The sequence below is a fragment of the Setaria viridis genome, chromosome 1, assembly GCF_005286985.2.
Source record: "Setaria viridis chromosome 1, Setaria_viridis_v4.0, whole genome shotgun sequence".
In the NCBI taxonomy this organism is placed as follows: domain Eukaryota; kingdom Viridiplantae; phylum Streptophyta; class Magnoliopsida; order Poales; family Poaceae; genus Setaria; species Setaria viridis.
In genome coordinates this window covers 14,158,151-14,181,635 of record NC_048263.2, presented here as the reverse complement: position 1 = coordinate 14,181,635, position 23,485 = coordinate 14,158,151, and the positions used below count along the sequence as shown (strand labels likewise).

The 23,485-nt window shown below is 45.6% G+C and overlaps 1 protein-coding gene and 1 pseudogene across 1 annotated transcript; one reads left to right on the top strand and one right to left on the bottom strand.

The window, feature by feature from the left end:
* The first annotated feature begins 9,398 nt into the window (after positions 1-9,398).
* On the top strand, positions 9,399-11,907 carry LOC117866502 (GTPase activating protein 1). Its single transcript, XM_034750728.2, has 3 exons — positions 9,399-9,769; positions 10,059-10,154; positions 11,419-11,907. Exons 1-3 carry the CDS (start codon positions 9,656-9,658, stop codon positions 11,704-11,706), a joined length of 498 nt encoding a protein of 165 aa, XP_034606619.1. The 5' UTR covers positions 9,399-9,655; the 3' UTR covers positions 11,707-11,907.
* Positions 11,908-13,054: 1,147 nt separating this feature from the next.
* Positions 13,055-13,674, bottom strand: LOC117854186 (uncharacterized; annotated as a pseudogene).
* Between the last annotated feature and the right edge of the window lie 9,811 nt (positions 13,675-23,485).

Genomic DNA, 23,485 nt, shown 5'->3' with positions numbered 1-23,485 from the left:
CCGACCCCTGAGCGGAACGTTGGAGTAGTCCGAGGCTATTTTTCAAAAAACCCCTGACATTTCATGATATCAACCCGCAGTCCAATTCCGAGTATACGCCCGACCCTTGGTCCCGGGGTCGGATGCGCCCGACCCCTTGAGGGTGGAACTCCGCCTTGCCCGACCCCGAGTGATTTGGGATGCGATTCTACTGGAACCAATCTTACCATTCAGGCTAGGTTTCGGGGGGAAAATATTAGTACATGTAGATTTAGATTTGCCGGGTTAGGGATCATAGTGCCTTATTTGGGTTATGCTGTCTCAGGATGTACGTGCAGCTTGATTAAAATAGCTGGTCCGATTTGGAGTACATGTTTAGGGCATTGGATCTACAAGCATTGGAGTACATATCAATAAATCATCACCCGCAACATTTCTTCTGCAGTCCAGAGCAAGCAACTTTTAGAGAGATCTTGGACCAAACAGAAGTGAAATGCATCTTCCCCAAACATGTTACTGCCATTGAATCACCAAACATGTTATATACACAATGGAGGGTTGAAACACATCAAGCTGAGTACTTAACGCATTCATGAAATTGTTATATGGTAACAATAAACACATCAAGCTGAGTACTTAGCTGCCATTGAATCACCAAACATGTTATATGGTCACTGTCTAAAAAGTTCATATAAGGAAAATCCTCGAAAAATATGATTCAGTATGTCGCGAACATCCAAACTTTGAAACACAACACAGAGGTACTGAGCATCCTAGCATTACTACTTGTTGATGATATCTAATGTAAGGGCACGTGCCGTCTTTGTAATTTGTTTCCGTTCAGCGCGTACCCGCTTGGATAGGTCTGCAGCACAAAAATCAGAGATCAAAACTATATAACTTCAGTGAAACGAAGTTTTTGAGCACAAAAAGATGTTACCTTTCAAATCGTACGCATCAGAACATATGGGAGAAAAAATAATTTGACTATAATCTGTAGTAGTCACTCCACCTAACAGGCAAGGGAAAAGTGAATTAAAAACTTAAACAGACAAGGGTATACATGAATTTAAAGAATTAATGGTTAAATATATTGTTAATTTTATTAACAAAACTGAGTGCTCATTGATAATGTCATACCTTGCATCGTAGATATCTTGACATAGAGGGCAGCTAATGTCTTGAATTGATAAGCCGCGCGGCGCCACTCCCATATGTGGCGTTGAAGGTGTGGGTCGTTCATGTGGATTATGATGAAGTTTTTTCTACAATTAACAACATTAATTCCGATCGACCCATGGCATGGCAGATAATTTCATATGTACATAAATACACATACCTTTGATTCATGATTACCACGTGCCTGTTAGGCCGCCTCCGGAAGTCACCCCTATCTTGGATCTCAGACGCATATACAACCACGCCTATGACATCTTCAACAACAAAAAAAAATATATGCTTTGCATTTTAGTGTGAAACCAAGGACATCATATTTTGTTAAGTGAAAGTGTGTATAAATTGATGAGTCACCTGCAAAAGTATCTACTGGCTGACGGTATACATCCTCGAATTTCCTAAAGGCACGAGGACACTCTGAAATCCAGATGGGCCTCTCTGGAGTCTTGACTACAGTATCCAGTAAAAGGACAAAAGTGTAGTATTCACACAGACGGTACATATTGGGAATGGGATCCACATAAGTTGGCGTAAAATACACTCCCAAAAAGTCATATGTTTCACCTTCAATGAGCACACTGTTGAACATCATATGATGGTCGCCGCACGCAACTGCCTCCATCTTGGTGCCCTGCACAAACATTGTAGCCAACATACATCAGTAGTTTGCAGTGAAACCACAATGCATCCGCCTAATTACACATGCATATAAAAAAAAGTAGGCAGATGATTGAAGCACCTGCTCATCAACCAATATTACGCACAAATACTCCTGTCCTCTATACTCTCGTATGTTTCCTTTCCAGAAAACCATGGCGCTCACATCCCATCTCCAGAAGATGTGTTCCAGCTCCACCTCATGAAACTCAACCCACCTATAATTCCGAGATTTTATACATATATAATGCAAGGGTGCATCATAGCGTACGAGATAAAAACTGATGTCATCATTCTGATGAAATCTGTACCGCTGCAGAAAATTACGAGTATCATACCTGTTCGTTGTCGGTGTAGGCAAGGATATCAGCGGTGCAGGCAAGGTTACCCTCTTCCTCGAGAGCGACATGTAGGAGGAACCCATAGCTGGATAAGTGCAAGTTGAACATTTGTACTGCAGTGAGTCTTATTCGTTAGGAGAGATGAAGGAATAATGATATAGGAGCTTATCACTTCGGTGTACTGTTCCATAGTTACTGCTTCAGGAGAATTACATGCGTCCGTACCGATGGTCAACAATTACCCAGCGAGGAGGTCAGCGAAGGCGCAGGGCGGGCAACGGCGGCACGGGGCAAGCGACGGGTTTGCTTCGGGCGTGTGCATGTGCGATGGCGGCAACGAGTTTGTTATGGCGGCTGATAGAAAAAGGAAGGGAAGGAACCAGGATGGAGTACAATTCTTTTTCCAACCAGGCCTAGCAAATCTGGCGCATGCATGCAAGTAGCTAGCTGATTTTTTTAATCTTTCCTTTCTTTTAACATGCCCACAAAATCTCGCGCATGCATGCAAGGAGTTGATTTTTTAATCTTTCCTTTCTTTTAACATGTCCACAAAATCTCGCGCATGTGCAAGGAGCTAGCTGATTTTTTAATCTTTTCTTTCTTTTAACATGCCCACAAAATTTGTAAAAAAAGATATTGACAAATCTGGCGCATGCATGCAAGGAGCTAGCTGATTTTTTAACCTTTCCTTTCTTTTAAACTGTCCACAAAATCTCGCGCATGCATATAGGGAGTTGATTTTTTAAACTTTCCTTTCTTTCAACATGCCCACAAAATTTTCTCTCTTGACGGATGCGCCCGACCCCTTGAGGGTGGAACTCCGCCTCGCCCGACCCTTGGTTCCGGGGTCGGGTGCGCCCGACCCCTTGAGGGTGGAACTCCGCCTCGTCCGACCTCGAGTGAAGCTCCGCCTCGCCCGACCCTGAGTCCTGGGGTCGGGAGTGTCCGACCCCTGAGCGGAACGTTGGAGTAGTCCGAGGCTATTTTTCAAAAAACCCCTGACATTTCATGATATCAACCCACAGTCCAATTCCGAGTATACGCCCGACCCTTGGTCCCGGGGTCGGATGCGCCGGACCCCTTGAGGGTGGAACTCCGCCTCGCCCAACCCTTGGTCCCGGGGTCGGGTGCGCCCGACCCTTTGAGGGTGGAACTCCGCCTCGTCCGACCCCGAGTGAAGCTCCGCCTCGCCCGACCCTGAGTCCTGGGGTCGGGAGTGTCCGACCCCTGAGCGGAACGTTGGAGTAGTCCGAGGCTATTTTTCAAAAAACTCCTGACATTTCATGATATCAACCCGCAGTCCAATTCCGAGTATACGCCCGACCCTTGGTCCCGGGGTCGGATGCGCCCGACCCCTTGAGGGTGGAACTCCGCCTTGCCCGACCCCGAGTGATTTGGGATGCGATTCTGCTGGAACCAATCTTACCATTCAGGCTAGGTTTCGGGGGGGAAATATTAGTACATGTAGATTTAGATTTGCCGGGTTAGGGATCATAGTGCCTTATTTGGGTTATGCTGTCTCAGGATGTACGTGCAGCTTGATTAAAATAGCTGGTCCGATTTGGAGTACATGTTTAGGGCATTGGATCTACAAGCATTGGAGTACATATCAATAAATCATCACCCGCAACATTTCTTCTGCAGTCCAGAGCAAGCAACTTTTAGAGAGATCTTGGACCAAACAGAAGTGAAATGCATCTTCCCCAAACACGTTACTGCCATTTGTTTCCGTTCAGCGCGTATCCGCTTGGATAGGTCTGCAGCACAAAAATCAGAGATCAAAACTATATAACTTCAGTGAAACGAAGTTTTTGAGCACAAAAAGATGTTACCTTTCAAATCGTACGCATCAGAACATATGGGAGAAAAAATAATTTGACTATAATCTGTAGTAGTCACTCCACCTAACAGGCAAGGGAAAAGTGAATTAAAAACTTAAACAAACAAGGGGATACATGAATTTAAAGAATTAATGGTTAAATATATTGTTAATTTTATTAACAAAACTGAGTGCTCATTGATAATGTCATACCTTGCATCGTAGATATCTTGACATGATTTGACTGGGAAAATTTCTATCAAAGAATGATTTGACTGGGAAAAGATAAACAAAATCACATGAATTTGGAATTGGAACTGAATGAAGAAGACAAATTAAAGGAATGAATCGGATGAATCGGAAAGGAAGGAGACCTACCTGGTACTTTTCTAGGCCGGCTGTGGGCTTGGTCGAGGAGGCGGCACTCGGAGAGACCGGGGACGAGGCGCCGGTTCCGCTTCCCGATCTTGAAGACCTGGATCTCGAAGCCAAGCCGCTGGTAGGCCGCGGCGCAGTCGGCGGCGGTGGCGAAGCAGGCCGAGGGAGCCGCGGTCTGGCAGAACGCGGGTGGCTGCGGCGTCGAGGCGCCGGTTCCGCTTCCCAATCTTGAAGACCTGGATCTCGAAGCCAATCCGCTGGTCGGCCGCGGAGCAGTTGGCGGCGGTGGCGAAGCAGGCCGAGGGAGCCGGCTGCGGCGTTGCAGGGCGAGGGAGTAGACGACGACGGTTTGTGGGCGGCAGCGGTGTTGTAATCCGAGCTAGGCGAGGCGATGCGAACTGCTGGCGGCGGCTGCGATGCGGACTGCTATCGGCGGCTGCGATGCTGGGCGAGGGAGGAGGAGTAGGCGAGCGAGGGGAACATCGGATGGCGGAGCATGAAGCGTGGGGCGCGAGGAGGGGCAACGGACGGCGCGCGCGGTGGGCTTCGAAGGGCGTTCATCGGAGGGCGGACCGGTTTGCGCGGAGGACGCGGGAGCCAGCGGACGGGTGAACGGAGCGGAGGGGCAGACGACGTACGAAATTTTTTCTCCTCTTTGATTTTTTTAGGAGTAGAGATTGTGTATTTCTCCAAGTCTCCCGTACTCTGTTGCATTTGGAAAATGGGAAGTGAAAAGTTAAATTTGCCTGCTTGTTCTACCGTTCAAAAACATGGTATTTGAATTTCCTAGATTTAAAGCCTTTGTTAGAGGGCGGTTTTGCTGCTCAGATTATAGGTTATTTTAACTTTTCTAGATGTATAGATATTATTATGCATCTAGACATAGGGTATATCTAAGTGCATAACAAAATCTATGAATCTAATAAAGCCAAAACGACTCATAATTTGGGATGGAGAGAGTATTAGATAGCATCTGTGGAGGATTAAAAATAAACCAATACCAAAATGCTTAATTACCAACTAACTAAAAAGTACTACGAGCCGCGTCTTCGAGGAACTCACGAACTGTTCATTACGCCTTGGTCTATACAGGATGCTGTTTCCTTCTCCTGTATTACCGATGGTTACTGATTGTAATAAGTTACGTATTTTCTTCATTTTAAACTGTAGTTCGTTTTAACTTTTCTAGATAGCTAAATATATATATAAGTTATGTGTAAACACTATATATATATTAAAAAAGCTAAAATGACCTACAATTTGGGACGGAGGGAGTACATTTTTGTGCATCCTTAATTAATCCAATGGTTGTAATAATTTTATTTTCAATGTCATTGTGATATGCGTTAGCATGCATACTTATTACCGTGATGGATAACAATTCTTAATAGTACGCATCCAATAAGAGATAATTCCCCGACTAAGCCGGTCTATATAGTAAGAAATAATTTGCTTCCATATTGGGGTTATTGGTGGTATTATAATTCTTGGTCACGTTGCACATCTTATATTGGAAGAAGTCTACTTATTCTCATGACGTATTAGTGTATTATAAACTAGAGTTATCTTAGCAGAATATGATTTGCTCCTCTCTTTTTTAAATCAGCTTATTATCCACCTCCAGCTCTTACAATCCTGGTTTTCCCTAAGCGGAGAGAGGGCGATGTGTTCTGCTATTTGAAGCGTGGTGCTTGTCGTCCCTGTTGTCCTCTCGAAATCCTTTGTTTCTCCTTCATCTCATCTATGCGTCCCTCTCTGTCACTCACTCACGTAGGAACGGTGCCCATTAGGTACATCTGCTTTGTTCAGCCATGCATTTTGTTCGTGTGAATCAAGCAGCAAATTTCTTTAGAATCAAGTAGGAAATTTCATTAGAAATGGGCCAGCCTCTCCATATGGGCCGACTATTGCTCAACTCCCTTCCCAATTCATATTTGTCGTCACTATGGCCAGCCAACTATGGCGCCGGGTAAAATGGGTCAGCTATAGGCCTAGCCCAAGCACGGCCCACTAAAAATGTGTCGGGCACTCGGGCTTAACCCACTGATGCGGCATAGTACGATCTGTTTAAAACCGATCGTTCGCCTGAGGTTTGACAATGGCCGAGATTCACCCTAGCTGGATCAAGGGGACGTTATTTGGTTCTCCGCCACGGTTTGCCACGCCAAATTTTGGCGTGTTTGGTTGGTGAAATAGGTGCAACAGCTACAGCAGTCGCTAGTTCATTTTTGCGCCGCAGATATAACGTCGATTATGAGTGCCACAGTTTTAGTGCCGCCACAGTTTTCGCGTGGCTCGTTGTGGCCGGAAAACAAGCAGCCTCCAAAACCCAGCTCCGTTGGCCATGATGTCAGCCGCACAAGCAAGTGCGACAATGCAAGAGCAGTGCCATGGTGGGGGAGCATGGTGATGATGAGATTTCCCTCAACAACGGATCTCATGTGCAGTTGTGCACTGTTGGCTTGTGTGCGGCGCCGACGAGCGGTTCCTCAATGGCGCCCTTTAATTTTGCGAGGTACAGGTGCGCACGCTTTAGATGGGGTCTCACTAGTGGTAGCGATGATGCGCTTGCCACTTCGCATGGCAATAGTTCTCGACGGCAACCGAGTCACTGCACCACCACAAAGGATAACGATGAATGGAGCACAAAGGTATGCCCGCCGCTTTTCCTTGCTAGGGTTAGGGTTTGGAAAATTTAGGGATTTGTCGAACCAGAGATTTTAAACCTGTAAGAAAACACATAATAATAGTGTTGTTAGCTCATGGTTAAAACATATATAAATGATATTAATGTATTTTAAGTAGGAAAACGTTAAAATTACTCCCTCCAAGTATAGCGAAAGTTCAGATAACCCCCTAAATTATGTTTTGGTTCAATTTACACCATAAATTATGCTATTTGGTTCAACTTATCCCGTAATGCAATTTGTTATTTTTATTTCTCCATATACACAAGTTGAATTTTAATTTGAGACTTTGCAGGGTGGTAGTGGACATCATAACCTATATTAAAAAATATTTTATGAATGCTTCATCATTAGTTTTTATATAAATTTGTATCTCAAGGATACATTTTATTATTAATGATAAAATAATGATAAAAAAATTAATGGTTGTTTTTAACGTTTTTTATGATGTCTGCTATCATTTTGCAAAATTTGAACTTAAAACTTCGCTTGTGCATGGAGAAAAAAAAAGATAAATTGTTGTAAGGGGTAAATTGAACCAAATGATATAGTTTAGGGGTGAACTAAACTAAGAAATAATTTAAGGGTTATCCAAACTTTGATTATACTTGAAGGGTAATTTGGACTTTTTGAATGAATTAAAAATATAAAAATAGTGGCGCATAATAATACAATGATGATGGTTATTCATCTTTTTTTATCTCATGCAACAAGCTGTCGAGGGAGCAACGAAAGACCGTCTTACTTTAAGCAGGCTAAATAGGTACGAACTACTAGATAAAAATGCATTTTTTTGAAAGAAAATAGCAAAAAGCTCTGCCTTCCAGTTAAGTAGACCGAACAAAAAGACATTGCATACGCTCAGCATTTTAGGTGTGGATTTTGCTCAAATACGAGGAGAACATAGCAACCAATCAAGGTCTATAATGCTACGTATTGTTGTCCTCCACGGTGTGATCCCGCCGCGAGTTCGAAAATTCCTAGTAGGGTGGTAGAGGACATGCCGATGCCATATGCATTTCTGGATTCGGTAGATGCGAAGATATATCAGAAGACTCGCTAGCTAGTCTCGTTGACAGTCGCCTAGCTCAACACACACGTAGAAGCTACGTCAGGTATAGTACCATTTTTCTGGTGTCGTGGTGGCTTAGGGGTGTTTGAACATCTCCTAAACTTTAGGACATATCACATCGGATATTTGGATACTAATTAGAAGTATTAAATATAGTCTAATTACAAAACTAATTGCACAGATGGAGTCTAATTCGCGAGACGAATCTATTATGTTTAATTAGTCCATGATTTAACAATGTGGTGCTACAATAACTAGTTGCTAATGATGGATTAATTAGGCTTAATAGATTCATCTCGCGAATTAGTATAGGGGTTCTGCGGTTAGTTTTAGAATTAGCTCGTCCTCCTAGTTAGCGTCCGAACATCCGATGTGACACTCCTGCCGATTTTCGGGGTGGAAGCACGATCAACAGACCATCTAGAGGGTTCCAAAGGTCTTTTCCTTCGTGGCTACGACATTTTGGGCCCCAGCGGCCGGCCCCGTGACGTGTGGTCCCCACTCCCCAATGGAACGACCTCGGCACGTCGGGAGCAGGCCACGTGCAGCAAGCTATACGTCCATCCAAATAGAGGCGCGTTCATACACTTGATCATCTCGTTTTTGACTGGAAAATTGAGCCCGATCACGCTCATACCGTGTGGTCACTCACCCGGTGAACAGAGAACGCTGCTGCTTGCCTGCTTCTACCCGTGGTTCGTGTATGCTTACGAGTTTTCTCATGATCACGTTTCATTATAATTTAATGAAGATTTTTTCGCTTCTCGCTTCTCACTTTCCACTTCTCGTAGTTGAAACCTCTAAAACAGCTTACCTCATAAACGAGAATCGGTAAAAATAATAAATTTTTTTGATGAGATTCTTGCTTATTTTTACCGATAATCTAATTATAAGTGGAAATAAATGGCTCCGAGAGGGGAGCAGCGGAACGGATGGGAGCCACGCAAGAACCAGTCAGCGCCGCCTCACCCAAAACAAAGCCGTGGCCGTCCGCCCGCGGCATCCAAAATTACCGTGTCTCTGTCGTGCGGGGGCCCGTCGCGACGCCCGTTTCCTGCCCGCTTCTGCATCTGGGACTCCGGATACACAGACACGCTTGCGGCGACTTGATCAAACAAACCCAGCCAACAGTAGAAGCAGCCGGGAGCCCGCGGCCGGGGCAAAGGGACGCGAGCGAAAAGTCGCCGGCCCTGACGAGGAGTGACGGCACCTCGTGCACTGCCCGCCCCCGCTCGGTCAAGACGCAGCCGCAGAATAGAAATAGTCCACTCCTCACCCACAGAAGTTCCGTTCATATCTGGGGCACCACCGCTTGGGGGAGGAGTATAAGAGCAGGGGGAGGAAGAGAGCAGCCGCTGGAGGTCATCAACCAACCATCGCCGGCCATACGCCATCCTACTTTTTCTTGACTTCATAGCGTCAGCTACTCCGCGAAGCCGGAGCGCTTTTTTATAGATAGACAGACAGAACCCCCATCCAGAAATTGCCGAGGAGACCTTGCGGCTGCGGGGAAGAGGAGTTGGAGAGGAAGAAGAACGCTAGCATCATGCTGGACCATCTCGTCGGACTGGTGAAGGTGCGCGTCGTGAGGGGGGTGAACCTCGCCATCCGCGACCTCCGATCCAGCGATCCCTACGTCGTCGTCCGCATCGGCAAGCAGGTTTGATCCTCCTCCCCCTCGCCGCCTTTCGCCTGCTTGCTTCCGTTTTTTCTAGAACACGAACAGTTGAAATTGCCTTGATTCCCTGATCGATTTTGTCTGACGACCAAGAGATCTGTCGAGTTTCGTTCCGATCAATTCCCCCCCGGTCCACAGTAGAGAGGACGAATGATATGCCAGCTGCTCAATTCCTTTTGTTTCCCCTGTTTAGAGTTCCCCTTTTTAGTTGACTGTCTCCTTTCACGGATGTGCGCGTGCTAACTGTGATGAACTTTTTAACATCTCACAGAAGTTGAAAACACGGGTGATAAAGAAGAGCACCAATCCGGAATGGAACGAAGAACTCACCCTCTCCATTGAGAACCCTGCAGATCCTGTCAGATTGGTATGCATCCCCTTTGTCTCAATTCTCTCCCTTTCTTTACTGAATATATCATGTGTCTTTTGCCCCCTACTCTTTCCAACTCTAGAAATGTTCAGGAGTCAGGACCATGATGACTCCATGAGTAACAAAAGGAATTAGTTCACTGTATTTGCAGTGTATAGAATCAATTGTAAGAAGCATTGCTTAGCCATGCTTCGTACAATGCTAAAAAAAAAAATCTCTCTACAGATATAGTAATTTCATATGCTAGCTCAGGGCTCAGCCTGCTGTCACTCCCTCGAGATGAGTAAATATTTGCCTTATATTTTTTTTATCACTGAATCTTGCTGAATAACTTCCATATTTATGGAAATTAACTTTGTCTATTCTTACATGTAACTGATCAATTGAATTGATGCACACTTGTGATTTGCCTATTCCAGCCAAATAAGTTTCAATTAAGCCATATTTAGGATGTTTTAAGCTTCTTAGGTTGAATGTATTAGTTTCCTGAGGCTTGCTATTGATTTCATATTTGAATCTAAAGGAAAAATACAAATTCTGAGGCAAACATGGATAGGGTAGCTGAGAGCCTGAGATACAAGCTTGAGCTAGAAAATAGGCATCCTTGCACTTTCATAGTTGAAGATGTCTTTTACGGTACTATTCGAAAAGGACTTATATATCCGACGGAACTTTAGTATAGGTAGTATGCATAAGTAATATATGTGGTATAAGGGTACGATGGAAAAGATGTGAAGTGGCATTATATATGTTGTGCTAATTACGCCGCTTCCTGCTGCCACCCGCCGCCTCCGGCGCCGCTGCCGCCAAGGCAGACGGCGCCAGCAGCGCGCTCGGGAGCAGCACGGTGAGGCAGAGCTAGAGCAGGAGGAGGCGCTTCCTCCCGTGCCGGTGCCACCGCGTCTCCGTTACCCCGCGGCTGCTGTCACTTCCCGAACGAGGCTCTCGTGGCGCGCATCTGGATCTGCTTATGTATACTACAGCAAATCCATCAACTGCTGCAAGATCGCGACTTGAAATCCCTGAATATTATATGTTGTGCTAATTATAATTTTACCCATACTAAAAAAACAGCCTATACTCTGTACTACTACCTGATAGTTGAAACACTTAACAATTCCTCCAAGAAGATGGGCTATAACCAGCTATTATAGGACCACTACTACTATGATTTCGTTAACCAATTCTCTTGAAGCGAGAGATGAACTTATGTCCTCGGTTACCACGCATTGACAAGTGATTTTCCTTTCTAAATTTCCAGGAAGTGTTTGACAAGGACACTTTTGTGGACGATTCAATGGGTAATGCAGAGCTGGACATCCGCCCATTGGTCGACGTTGTGAAGATGAAACTCCAGGATGTTCCCGACAAAACCATTGTAAAGAAAGTGGTGCCCAACAGACAGAACTGCCTAGCAGAGGAGAGCTCGATTTATGTATCCGAGGGGAAGGTGAAGCAGGACCTGGTTGTCAGGCTAAAGAACGTGGAGTGCGGGGAAATAGAGCTCCAGCTTCAGTGGGTCGACCTCCCTGGTTCAAAGGGTGTCTGACAGTATGAGGTTATGAGCCTATAAACTCAGCGCTGCCCTGCTGTCTTACAGGGTACCCAAGTAAAAGTAAGATTCAAAGTGAGGAATGTAACTAAGGATGATTATGGTACAGCAAGTGCTGTTTAGGATATTGATGTTTCTATGTGATTGTACATAAGTGGTTGTTTGGATCTCGTGTTTTATGAAAACCAGATTTCATAAGACCCTTTTTAGCCGGACAAAACATTTAAACCAATGTTTGGATACTCCAACTAACTTGGGTTTATCTAAAACAAGCTACCCGGAAACCAGAAAAGTGAGTTTTAGGGAAAAACTTAGTTTCAGTGGCTTTTCATAAAACCAGAGTTGGACACATTTGTCTCTCGACAAGTTGCGCTAGACCACGGCTCCATGTCTTAACGAACATAACAACTATGAGATGGACCTGAGTTTATAGTGCTGGCATGCCAAAGCATGCAACACCATTCCTTGCATAGGAATGCACCGTGTCAAGTTGACACTGACATATCTTTTCCCGTCGTCTGTTCATGAAGGCGAGGTGTGCATCTCCATCACAAGTTCACTGAAATTCCAGATTTTTTTATTGACTTCTTCTTAATTAGCGTTTCCAAGATTTTTATACAAGCTCTGAAATTTTTATTGCTCCACCGTAAAATAGTTTCTATATGATTAAGATTAGGATTTTGATGTTTCATTTACTCAATTACCACATATAACTCTGAAATTTTTGTTGTTCCACCATAAGCATCTTTTGGCTAATGAGTTTTGTTATAAGTTTAAACCCTCTAGATGAGTTCTAACTTTTCAAACTTTGGTCATAACCTTGTTTAAGCTTTGATCCCTAGCCTCCACGTGTTCAGTTCGACTATTCCTCACATCTGATTTGAAACATATTTGTCTTTGAATTAATGATAACACTTGATTGACCGAATTACATGTCACGATATTCTGGAACATTAATCTATATCTATACCTAATATTAAAGGGCCAAACGTTTCTTTCAACCAACTTGATTGACCTAATTACATGTCACGATATTCTGGAACATTAATCTATATCTATACCTAATATTAAAGGGCCAAACGTTTCTTCCAGCCAACCGTCACTTACTTTTTTAATAATCAACCTTCAATCCAAAAATTCTTGGCACTCCCTATCCACGCCTCCGACCCACCCATCCATGCTCAGCGGCAAGCACGACTCATCGTCCACCCCACACTCCCTCTCAGTTTGTCTCCAACTGCAGCTCTGGACTCGACATGCGGCCGCCGGTGCCACGGCGCCGGCGGCATGACGTTGGTCCCTCCCACCCTTCATGTCCAGCTAGTATCAAGATGCACCCCGCCTTCTAGAGCTCGTTGCCGACAATCATCGCCACTAGACTGTTGGTCCTAGCCGTGGTCACCACTTGCCTTGCCACCACAGGCGGGCCGCTTGAGCTCGTCGCTCTCCTGCAGCTCCTCTCGCAGCCACTCGAACGCTGCACCGCGGCCCTAATAGAGAACGAGAACGTGCCCGGCCATGCCGCCATGATGCCCTCGGTGAACACTTGCATGGAGAGGAGGAACGCATGTGGGACCGTGACAGCAATGCTAATCGTGTCCCCAGCTCGAAGTCTCTCGAGCATGTAGAGCGTCGGGATGACGAAGCCTACCATAGTGTGCATCGGAAGCCGGAGCCGCCCGTTGAGGCTTAGGAAGATGGGCGTGACCAGGTTGGGCTTGCTCGGACGCGAGAAGGTGATCTGGCAAGGGCGAGGAGGTAGGGGAGAAGGAGTATTGTGATGGGTATCTCTAAGAGCAGGACCATGGTGGAGAAGGCCAACATGGTGGCTGCGCCGAGCGTGTTTACGTGCTTTGTGGACAAGATGGAGAAGGTGTAGTAGTAGTGGAATGAGCATGCTATCGGGGGTGGGGGCATGGACGGCAGGGTGACGCCGCTCCCGCCATCTGGGCAATGCCCTGGCATGCGAGTGAGCGAGCGAACGCATGCATCAATTTGGCTGGATGTTGGAAGCAGTAGTGAGCGAAAGAGATGTTTGATCCTTGCAAAAGCGGCAATGCCCTTGCATGTGAGTGAGCGAGCGAACCCACGCATCGATTTGTCTGGATGCTCGAAGTGGTAGTGAGCGACAGAGATGTTTGATCCTTGCGAAAGCGGCAAAGTTAGAACAAGGCAGCCTAGTGCGGGAGCACATGGCAAGCCATGGTTCTCTAGCAAGCACCATGTGGTCTGGGACTTGAGTTGGATTACTTTAGTAGCTTTGGAGAATAGTGCAGCAGAGAGCTAGGGAGTCCTTTGGATTTGGTTACACTTGTTGTTGAGTTGTGAGCTACTTAGGCTCAAGCGCTCAGCTCCCCAGCGCCGCATTAACATGAATAATGGATGGGGACTACGTGTTGGAGAGCAAGTGTAGGCCATCAACCCCAAAGCTTTTAAGAAGGTGCACACTCAATTTCGCAAAGGATGATTCATTCTATATGAATTTTTTTCCTAGCGCATTGACTTGAGAACAGGTAGAACCCGTAACAACACACTAGCATTTCTGCTAGCATATATTAATATATTATTAGGGTAGAAAACCGTCGCCGGAGTGGGGCCAACAAGTTTCCAAATGAAGATGACAAGAAAGACAAAGAATTGAGAAATTGACTTTGGGAGAGTTTAAGAAATCTCCCTCTCTGTCCGAACGTGTCCATTTCCATTCATGACAACCCATTTCATAGGATCATAATTTTTGCACTTTACAATGCATCACCCTCCTTTTTCACTTTATGCGAAGCATATTCGAGGGCATTATAGTAACATTACGCTGCTTTAGCCACACTCTTTACAACTCATCACTTTACGGCTAAGCACATGCCAGCTCATAGCCTTGAAGCGGCCCAGCCACTTCGCTCTTTCCTTGGATGCATCGCCTTTGCCTAGCCCGACGACGTGGCCTTTTGACTCCACGGCCCACGCCCAGTCCGAGCGCTCTTCGGCTACCCTGCTCGTGAAGTCGCTTTGCAAAGTCTCCACTCCGCTCCTGCTTGTTCCAACTAGCCAAGTCGCCACTTCGATTCAGCTGGCTCTGCCTCGCAAAGTTGCCACTTCGCTCCCGCCGTCCATTCCTGAAAAACCATACTTACACTGTTCGTGATAACCCGATGACTTCTAGAAAAAGAGAAATTAAAACTATAAAGAAAATGGGGGGGGGGGGGGTTGCCAACCGAAGTCCTTTTCCCCAATAGTAGCCCCTCGCTAGCGAGGTTCATCTCTGACAAGCCGAACTAGTGACCTGAATTTGACTCAGACTTGGGGACCCAAGGACTTCCCGAAGCACCTCCCCTCTTCGGCTCGTTTGAGTGTGGGCATATAATGATAACATTTTTCTTAATCGACATCCCATCTGAAAGACATCTCCTCATTTTCACAACTCAGCTGATGCTCTTTCGGGTATTGCGCCTCCTAGGCGCCTATAATACCCTTGGACCTCTTCTAGGGTTTCTCCTAATCTTGCCTTTCACTGGTATTTCCGCCGCCGCCACCTCTCCTCTTCGCGTGCTCCCGGTAAATGTCTTATACTCATATCTTCACTTTTACTTCACGATTTTATTTTGTGTTTACTTCGCAATGAACCTAACTTGGCATTTTCATTTCAGAATTCATTTTGTACATTTGGTTTGATATCATGGCTCCTCCTAAAAGTCCTTTTAAATTCCCACCTACTACCGTCTTCGGGCGCAGCCGTGTTACTCCCAAAATGATCACCGACTTTGTTTATTCTAGGATTATTGAAGATGGTCATGGGCGAGCACCTGGTTCTAAGACTACTCCACTGCCTCAAGACAACAATGTTGTTGTCTTCTGAGATCTGTTCACGGTTGGACTTCACTTCCCCTTGGACCAAGTTGTCGTCGATATCTTGGTCAAGTATGGAATGTTCCTTCATGAGCTCACCCCGAATGGCGTACTTCGCCTTAGCGTTTATATGTGGGTGTGCAAGAGTATGGGTGTTACCCCTTCTGTGGAAAAATTTTCTTCGCGCTCATGTGATCCATCATCAGCCGAAATATGCAGAGAGATCGGAGAAAATGGTGCCCTAATAATGGAGGAAGCCTAGTATGGTTGCCTCAACTTTCGGTATAAAACTGAAGGTTCTACACCTGTTGCTGCTTATAAGAACAGATGGGAAGTCGATTGGAACTCCTTCTGGTTTTATCACACTATCGAAGTGGATGAAGCAACGAGTACCCATCCTCTTGTTTGCAAGCAATTCAGGGACATACCCAAGGATATGACTTGCAAAACCGAAGACAAAGACTCTAGACGTCTCTTCATGGTTGCATTTCGTGAGCTTGCCAAGTCTTATAGTACTCACGACCTTGCTAAAGAGTACTGCGCGGTTAAAGTTTTCCTTGTTAGACCTGGATGGGCCATTGTTTCTTGGAGAGAGACTTTGCTCGCAATTTTAAACTTAAGAAAGATGGTGATTCACTTTGCTCAAATTGCTGGTGATGCCCTGATCAATTTGCATTTTGTTGTTTTCTATTTTGTTTACTGGTTTCTCCTTTTTGCAGACATTGATGTTTGAGAAGTTGAGGAAAAGGCGAATGTTATCCTTGGCCCTGAGAGTGTCAAAGAGTTCAATGAGCTTGAAAAAAGATTGGTCAGTTCACGAAGTAATTGCGTGTTTGAATTTTATGGTGGCACGTGCGAAGCCACTCTACTTCGAAAAGAACAGGCTCTCAAACGCGCTCTCAAGAATGGCACCACCTCCTCTGCTGAAGTTGCTGCTATTCCAGCCCCTCGCCACAAAAGGCAGAGTAAGCGAAAGAAATCTCCAGTTCCTCATGCTCTAAAGCGTTCTCACTTTGAGCCTGTTGCTTCGGCAGAAGTTGTTGAGTCCAGTCTAGAACAGAGTGAGAATCAAGGTGCTGGTTCTGGCCCCGGGGAGGGCGAAAGGAACTTTTTAGATGATGCATTGAATGTTAGTCCCAGTCACGAGATGATGTTGAGATCACTTCGCCCACAGCCCAACATGGTACCGAAGACCAAGTTTCTCCTCCACTTGCTCTTGCTGAAGCTGCTGTTGGCACCGCCAGCAAGCCATTTGAAATCCAATATAGTGATGATGAGCCTGAAAGCGACGAAGAGCCCCTACTTCGTCAAGCTCATAACCGCAGTCCTCCAACTGTGCCGAGCATGGTTGTTCCCGAAGTGCCGTCTGGTTAAATGGTTGTTGCCTCTCGTGAAGAGGAGATTTCTGCTAAACAAGCCACCGCAACTGGTATTGAAATTTCAAGAGGCGTTTGTTGCTTGCCATGTTGCCCAGCGTCGTGTCCGCGAAGATCTACGGAAAGGTGATCTATCTCGAAAATCTTTGGAGAGTGCTTTGACTAAGGAAATTGAAATTGTTAAAAACTTCAACTTGAAAAGGAGAATTTGACTGCCGCTCTAGACATTGAAAAGAACAAGTCTACTTTGCTTGAGGCTGAGAAAAATTCCCTTTCTCAGAGAAACGAAGAGCTTGAGGTCGAACTTGAGAGACTTCATGCCCTTGCACAAGCCACTGAGAATGAAAAATCTCGTTCTGACCAGCTTCAACTCTCTCTCGATGTGAAGTGCAAAGAAGTTGAACAACTAGCATTTTTGCGGTCTGAGTTTGAGAAACTAAAGAAAGATCATCAAGAATATACTGATACTATTGATGAATGTTTTCATTATATTCACGATGAACTGAAGAAGTTGCTTAATGACTTCGGCTCACCTCCTCCTCCGCTCAACTTTGCGGATTGCATTATTGGTGATATCTACCATACATACATCTATGGGCCTACTAGAAAGGTTTGGACAGTCCTAGATACAGGGCTGAACACCGAGACGTGTCAGACATGGAAACTACAGTGCAGGACAGCGTGGTCTACATGGCAAGATTGGAACTAGCCGAGGATTAGGAAAACTACTTGTAGCAATTAGAATAGGACTCATCTAGTCAAATCCGACTAGTATTCTTGTAAACAATCGATATGTAACTCTGCCCCCGACAATATAAGGCGAGGCAGGGATCCCGTCCAAAGCAATTCAATCCAACCAACACACAGGATGTAGGGTATTACGCGATCTAGCGGCCTGAACCTATCTAAATCGTGTGTTCGAGTTCACCTTTGAGTTCCTGATCTCGGTAAGCCCCACGTACTAAACACTACCTTGGGCACCCCGTCGGTACGTTGCCGGGTCTAAACACCGACAGCTGGCGCCAGGTAGGGGATCTTGCTGAGAATCCACTAGCGAACTCGATGGCCCAAGTCATCATCAAGCCAATCGTCATGTTCAAAGTGGGCGGGACATTCATCTTTGGCTCCTAGGTTTGCATCGCAGATAATGTTGGAAACTTCCACCGCCACATTACACCAGCCCCAGAGAAGAAGCAGCATTCCATGAAGCTCCAGCGTCAAGCTCTTGAGGATCTTGTTGAGAAATTTGGTGAATTTTCAATTTCTGACTTGATCAAAGGCTAGGGGGACAAGTCTGAGTACAACTCGACTTCTGTCATTAGTCGAACTGGTTTTCACGAGCTGGCGCTTAATCCATCGTGCAAGTCGGACTACGACACAAATCGATTCCCGTTCAAACTCCAAAATATGGGTGCTATTTACCAAGCTACCCTATCCAGATCACAATCTGACACGGATATGATCGAGGACCGCAACTACTACTCGGTCCTGGACGAGGAGACCCCTTTATCAGGTCACAAGCAGCTAATCACATCGGCTCCACAAGGAAGATTCGTCTATTGGCCCAACATGAAACCACCCACTCTAGCCATGAACGATGACTCATGTCTCATCGCCTACCTTGACACTCTCCCGTACCAGGAGGGAGCTCCACTTTCACCCATCTACAAGGAAGAGGGCACCACGGAGGTCATCACGTCAAGTTCAGAAAGATATTTTCCAGAATGAGAACTCTTCACGCTTATTACTGCACAAGAAGGCGAAGAGGAAGAGCAACCGGATAAAAATCCATGGCATGAACGTCACCCGGATGATGTCTCGCTGGATGAGCTCACCGCCAACGTTGTCGGAGAAGAAACTGAAGCTCAAAGAACTTGATAGAGAGCAAGAAATGCCGCAAGAGCAGAGCGCCACCGCCACCTTGCAGCGAACTTGCCAATCATGAACCTGGACCACGCGTTTGAAGCAGTTCAATTGTGTCAGCATCATACTCCTCTTGCCACCATCGTGTCCATTATTCTTATTACCTGCGCAATGTCGCAGGGCAAGTACACCAGACAACTAGCTGAACTAGTGGAGCGCGTGTACGAACAACTCGATCAGCAAAATCCAATACATTCAGTTCCACGCACCCCATCCCAGCATGGTAGTAGCCATATGCGCACTCCGTCCAGACCAAGTGAAATTGGAGGCGCCAAACCAAGCCAAGCTGGAGCAGAGGGTAGTTGGGAAGGACAGTACAGGATCTCCATCACAAGATCAATGCTGGCCACGACGCCCATACCATCATTGACAGACGTCGCCGTGAGCGCGGGCAAGAAGTCGAGTACCCAGGAGAGGATTCCGACAAGTTCCCCGCCTTCTCAAGACGAGTAAGGAGGACAAAACCAAGTGCATTGAATACATGTGCGCCAGGACCAAGTTACACACACATGTACGACATAAGTGAATAACAAAGACAGTGCCATAACGAAATAAAAAGAATATTAACCATTATCATATGATCGAAAGTCTCAAATAAACCACAAAATGTAATTATTACGCAGCGGAACTCCAAAAGTAGCGACGACTCCATAGGCAGTTGACTGAAGAAGCGTACGCCTAAACTCGTCGAAGTCTTGCAGACACTCCTCCAGATTCACTTGGTCTGAACAACGGTCTTGCAAGGGTGAGTACACTTATGGTTTGTACTCAATAAGTCATGGGAAAAAGTGTAGTGTAACGCTAACCAAGGTATGGCTAAGGTTTAATCAGCATCAACTTTTAAATAGTTGGTCAAATTTTATTAGCATTTAACTAAGTGTAAGTTCATACCACCCACAATTAAGCAGAAACATAAATAAGGTATAACAACATAACCATAAATAAATGATAGTAATTTAAGTCCATCTTTCGATAATCTTATCATATGAGGGTCCAGGCCGCTCTTAACCGTGAGCACGGATGATCGATCAGTTTTACACTCTGCAGAGGTCGCACATCTTTACCCACAAGTCGCGTAAAGTTCAAAAGAACTTTGGACCCATCCATGCGGTGTTTGCAAGGCACCATACCACACTTCCGAGGTGTGATTGCATAGGGACACTACGAGGCCTTTACAAAGATTCTCTTGTCAGTTGTAACATGCTAAGGTTTTGGTGTTTGGTGCGTATAAACCTCCCTAGTGGGTACAGTGTCTTAGCTAAGGCCACTTTCCAAGAGGACCGGGGGGTTATACCTCAACTCAGTGCCCCCTCTTGCCTCTTTTGAGTAAGATTACCTTAGAGTAAGATTTCTAATTAATTAGCCAAGACTAGAGCCATGATAGTTCTTGTGGTTGTACTGTTTTCCTGGGTGGTCGCTCCATGTTCCAAATAAGAATTGTGATCTTGTATTAGTGAAAGGTATAGTATAAATAAAACAAGTTTAATCTTTGAGTTTCATTAGGAGCACCATAACCCAAGTATAGCAGCTAAGCATAGCTACCCACAGAAAGATAAACCCAGGTTGATAAGGAATGATCATATTAAAACTAGGCAAACCTTAATAGGACCCATCAAATTAAATGCAAGCATATGCAATAGTGATTAAATAAAGTTATTGGGACAAAAGCACAAGGACACACTTGCCTTCCTATAAGTAGTGTTGCTGCTTAGAATGCCTTCAACTTCTTACTCTTGAATGTCCTCGAAGTACGTTTGTTCTACTCGCATCAATCATCCAAGCATCCAGAGCACGCACATACAAGAAAACAAAAGAATTAAATTAAAATCAGTACACCAATCATCATAAACAGCACCGAAAAGTGGTACAAAACTACTCTACACATTGATACGAATGTGTGAGTGAAAGAATTAGTTAAAACGCAAAAGATGTGGCTCAACGAAGCTCTAGGGACTTGCTGGCGAGGATTAGAAACTTCCAGGGGTATAACTGCAAAAACTGAGGGCTTAAACGCATTAAAACCTGAAGAGTGGACTGGATCTAAGGATTTCATACATTCTCGGAGGCTAAAACGTAAACCTGCCTTACCTTCTTCAGCCTTCGTATGCATCCCGGCCGAATTCCCATCGGCCGGCGCCCAGCTCACCGGTGGCGGCACGCGGGTGGCTGCGGTGCAGGATGGCTGCGGCGGGTGGCTGGCATGGCCTTGGGCGCGGCGCGGGAGGCGGTGGAACGCGGGGCGATGGGCGGTGGCACGCGGGGCAATGGCCGGGCCTGGGCGGCTTTTGGCGGCGGCGGTCGGCGACGGTGGGGTAGAGCAGAGCATCAAGGGTGCAGGAGCTCGGGTGCTTGCCCTTTATAGGACTGGGTGGAGCCCTAGGTGGCGCGCAAGCCGAGGGACGGGCTGACAGCGGTCATGGCCGGGCTCGGCCTGGGAGCTGTGGCAACGGCCCCCAATGGGCCTTCGCGGGTCGAGCCCACGGGCTCAGCCCAAACTGATAGGATAGGTTTCCCTTTTTTCATAATTTATTTCCCATCTACATAAAAATTCAAAAAATCTAGATAATTTATTTAAATCACGAAAAAAAATACTTTGAAAATCCCAAAAATTCTAGGAAAATTCCTAGAGATAGATTGGGACATGATCAATCCAAATAAAACATTTGGAGCTCGTGAAAAGGGTTCTAGAACCTTCCAAAAATTTGATTTAGGTATATGAAAAGGAGAATAAATTCCAGAAAAAGCTGGAAAGATTCTCTGAAGGGTCTGGACATCGTCTGAACGCATTTTAAAACCTTTTGCACTCAAGGAACACCAAGATGTATTGGCATGAATGCAACACACAGAACAACCTTATTACATTCCGAAAAACAAACAACTATATTTTCCCATCCTAAATTTCTTGTAAAGAAAAATAAAGGTTGGGAAAAAATTTAAAATTATAAGAAAATCATTATTTATTATTCCTTTTAATCACATCATGAAATTATAAATTTCAGTGTGTGACAGCGTGACACCCTAAATTGCTTCCAGAACGGTTTCTATGACCGCTGGATGTTCCAGGATTTTGGCAGGAGACGCCCCGAGGATATCAAATCTCTTAAGATCATGATACACGCGTGGGTAGATGAAGAAGACAAGGAGATCGAGAGGTTTGAATCTAATCGCAACAAGGGCCAGAACAACAATAATCAGAATAATGGCCAGCATAATGACAAGAACCGCAACGATCGTCCCAACAATGACAACCGAAATAACCACTCGGGAGGTTAGAATTGCAAGATAAAGCCAGACAATACTGTCGCGACAATATCACAGTCATCCAAGAAAGGCGGCAGGAATCAAGATAGGACTCCGTTCAGCGAGCTCCTAAAGAAGCAGTGCCCATGGCACTCATACCATAAACACTCTGCGATGAACTGTTACAGTCTATGTAGAGTCATGAAAGACCTGCCAAAACCTTTTGGAACTAAATACAAGGGCATGGCTAAGGAAGACGAAGATGATGATGACAACGGCAAATTTCAGAACCCTGCCAACACCATTAATGTCATCTTTGGCGACACACCTAGTACTGCTAGTAGGCGGTCCCAGAAGCTCTCCCTTTGAGAGATCAAGTCCATCAAACCAGCAACACCTACGTTACTCAAATGGTCCGAGGTGCCAATCACCTTCTCCAGGAAGGACCAATGGACTAGTTTCTCAGACCTAGGATGATATCCTCTCGTCCTGGACCCAGCAGTCGCTGGCTCCAGATTCACCAAAGTACTCATTGATGGCAGTTGCGGCCTCAATGTACTCTTCACCAAGACACTAACGAAGATGAGCCTCGACATTACTAACATGCTCACCCCAACGAACTCTCCATTCTACGGGATCATCCCTGGCAACACGGCTGTACCCCTTAGACAGGTGGTTTTGCTAGTTACCTTCAGGACAAAAGAACACTACCAGACAGAGTACATCCGGTTCGAGGTGGCAGACTTCGAAACATCGTATCGCTCTATCCTCGTAAGACCTGCATTGGCCAAATTCATGGCCATCCTGCATTACGTGTACCTAGTACTCAAGATGCCAGGACCCAAGGGAGTACTCTCTCTGCGCAGAGACTTGAAAAGATCATACGACTGCGACAAGCTGTAGAGCTAGCAACAACTACTCAGGTGCTATATTCGATGATGCAAGTCTTCGCCGTTTCAAAGAAATTGTCCCCGTTAGAACTCGAGATCCCAAAGAAGAAGTCGGGGGCAACCAAGGTCAAGTCGGCAAGTGAAGAAGACATCAAAGCCATTGACCTTGAGACTAGTGATAGCTCCAAGATAGCCCTGATTGGCTCAGGGCTGGATCCTAAATAGGAAAGCGTGCTCATCAGCTTCTTCCGGACCAACCGTGACATCTTCGCGTGGAAGCCATCAGATATGCTTGGGGTGCCTAGGGAGTTGATCGAGCACTCACTAAATGTGGATCCAAACGCTACACCAAAAAGACAACGACTACGCCATTTCACCCAAGATAGAAGGGAAGCCATCAAGAAAGAGCTGGTCAAACTACTCACAGCGGGCTTCATAGAAGAAGTCTATTATCCAATGTGACTAGCCAATCCCGTCCTGGTGCAAAAGAAAAACAACAACGAGTGG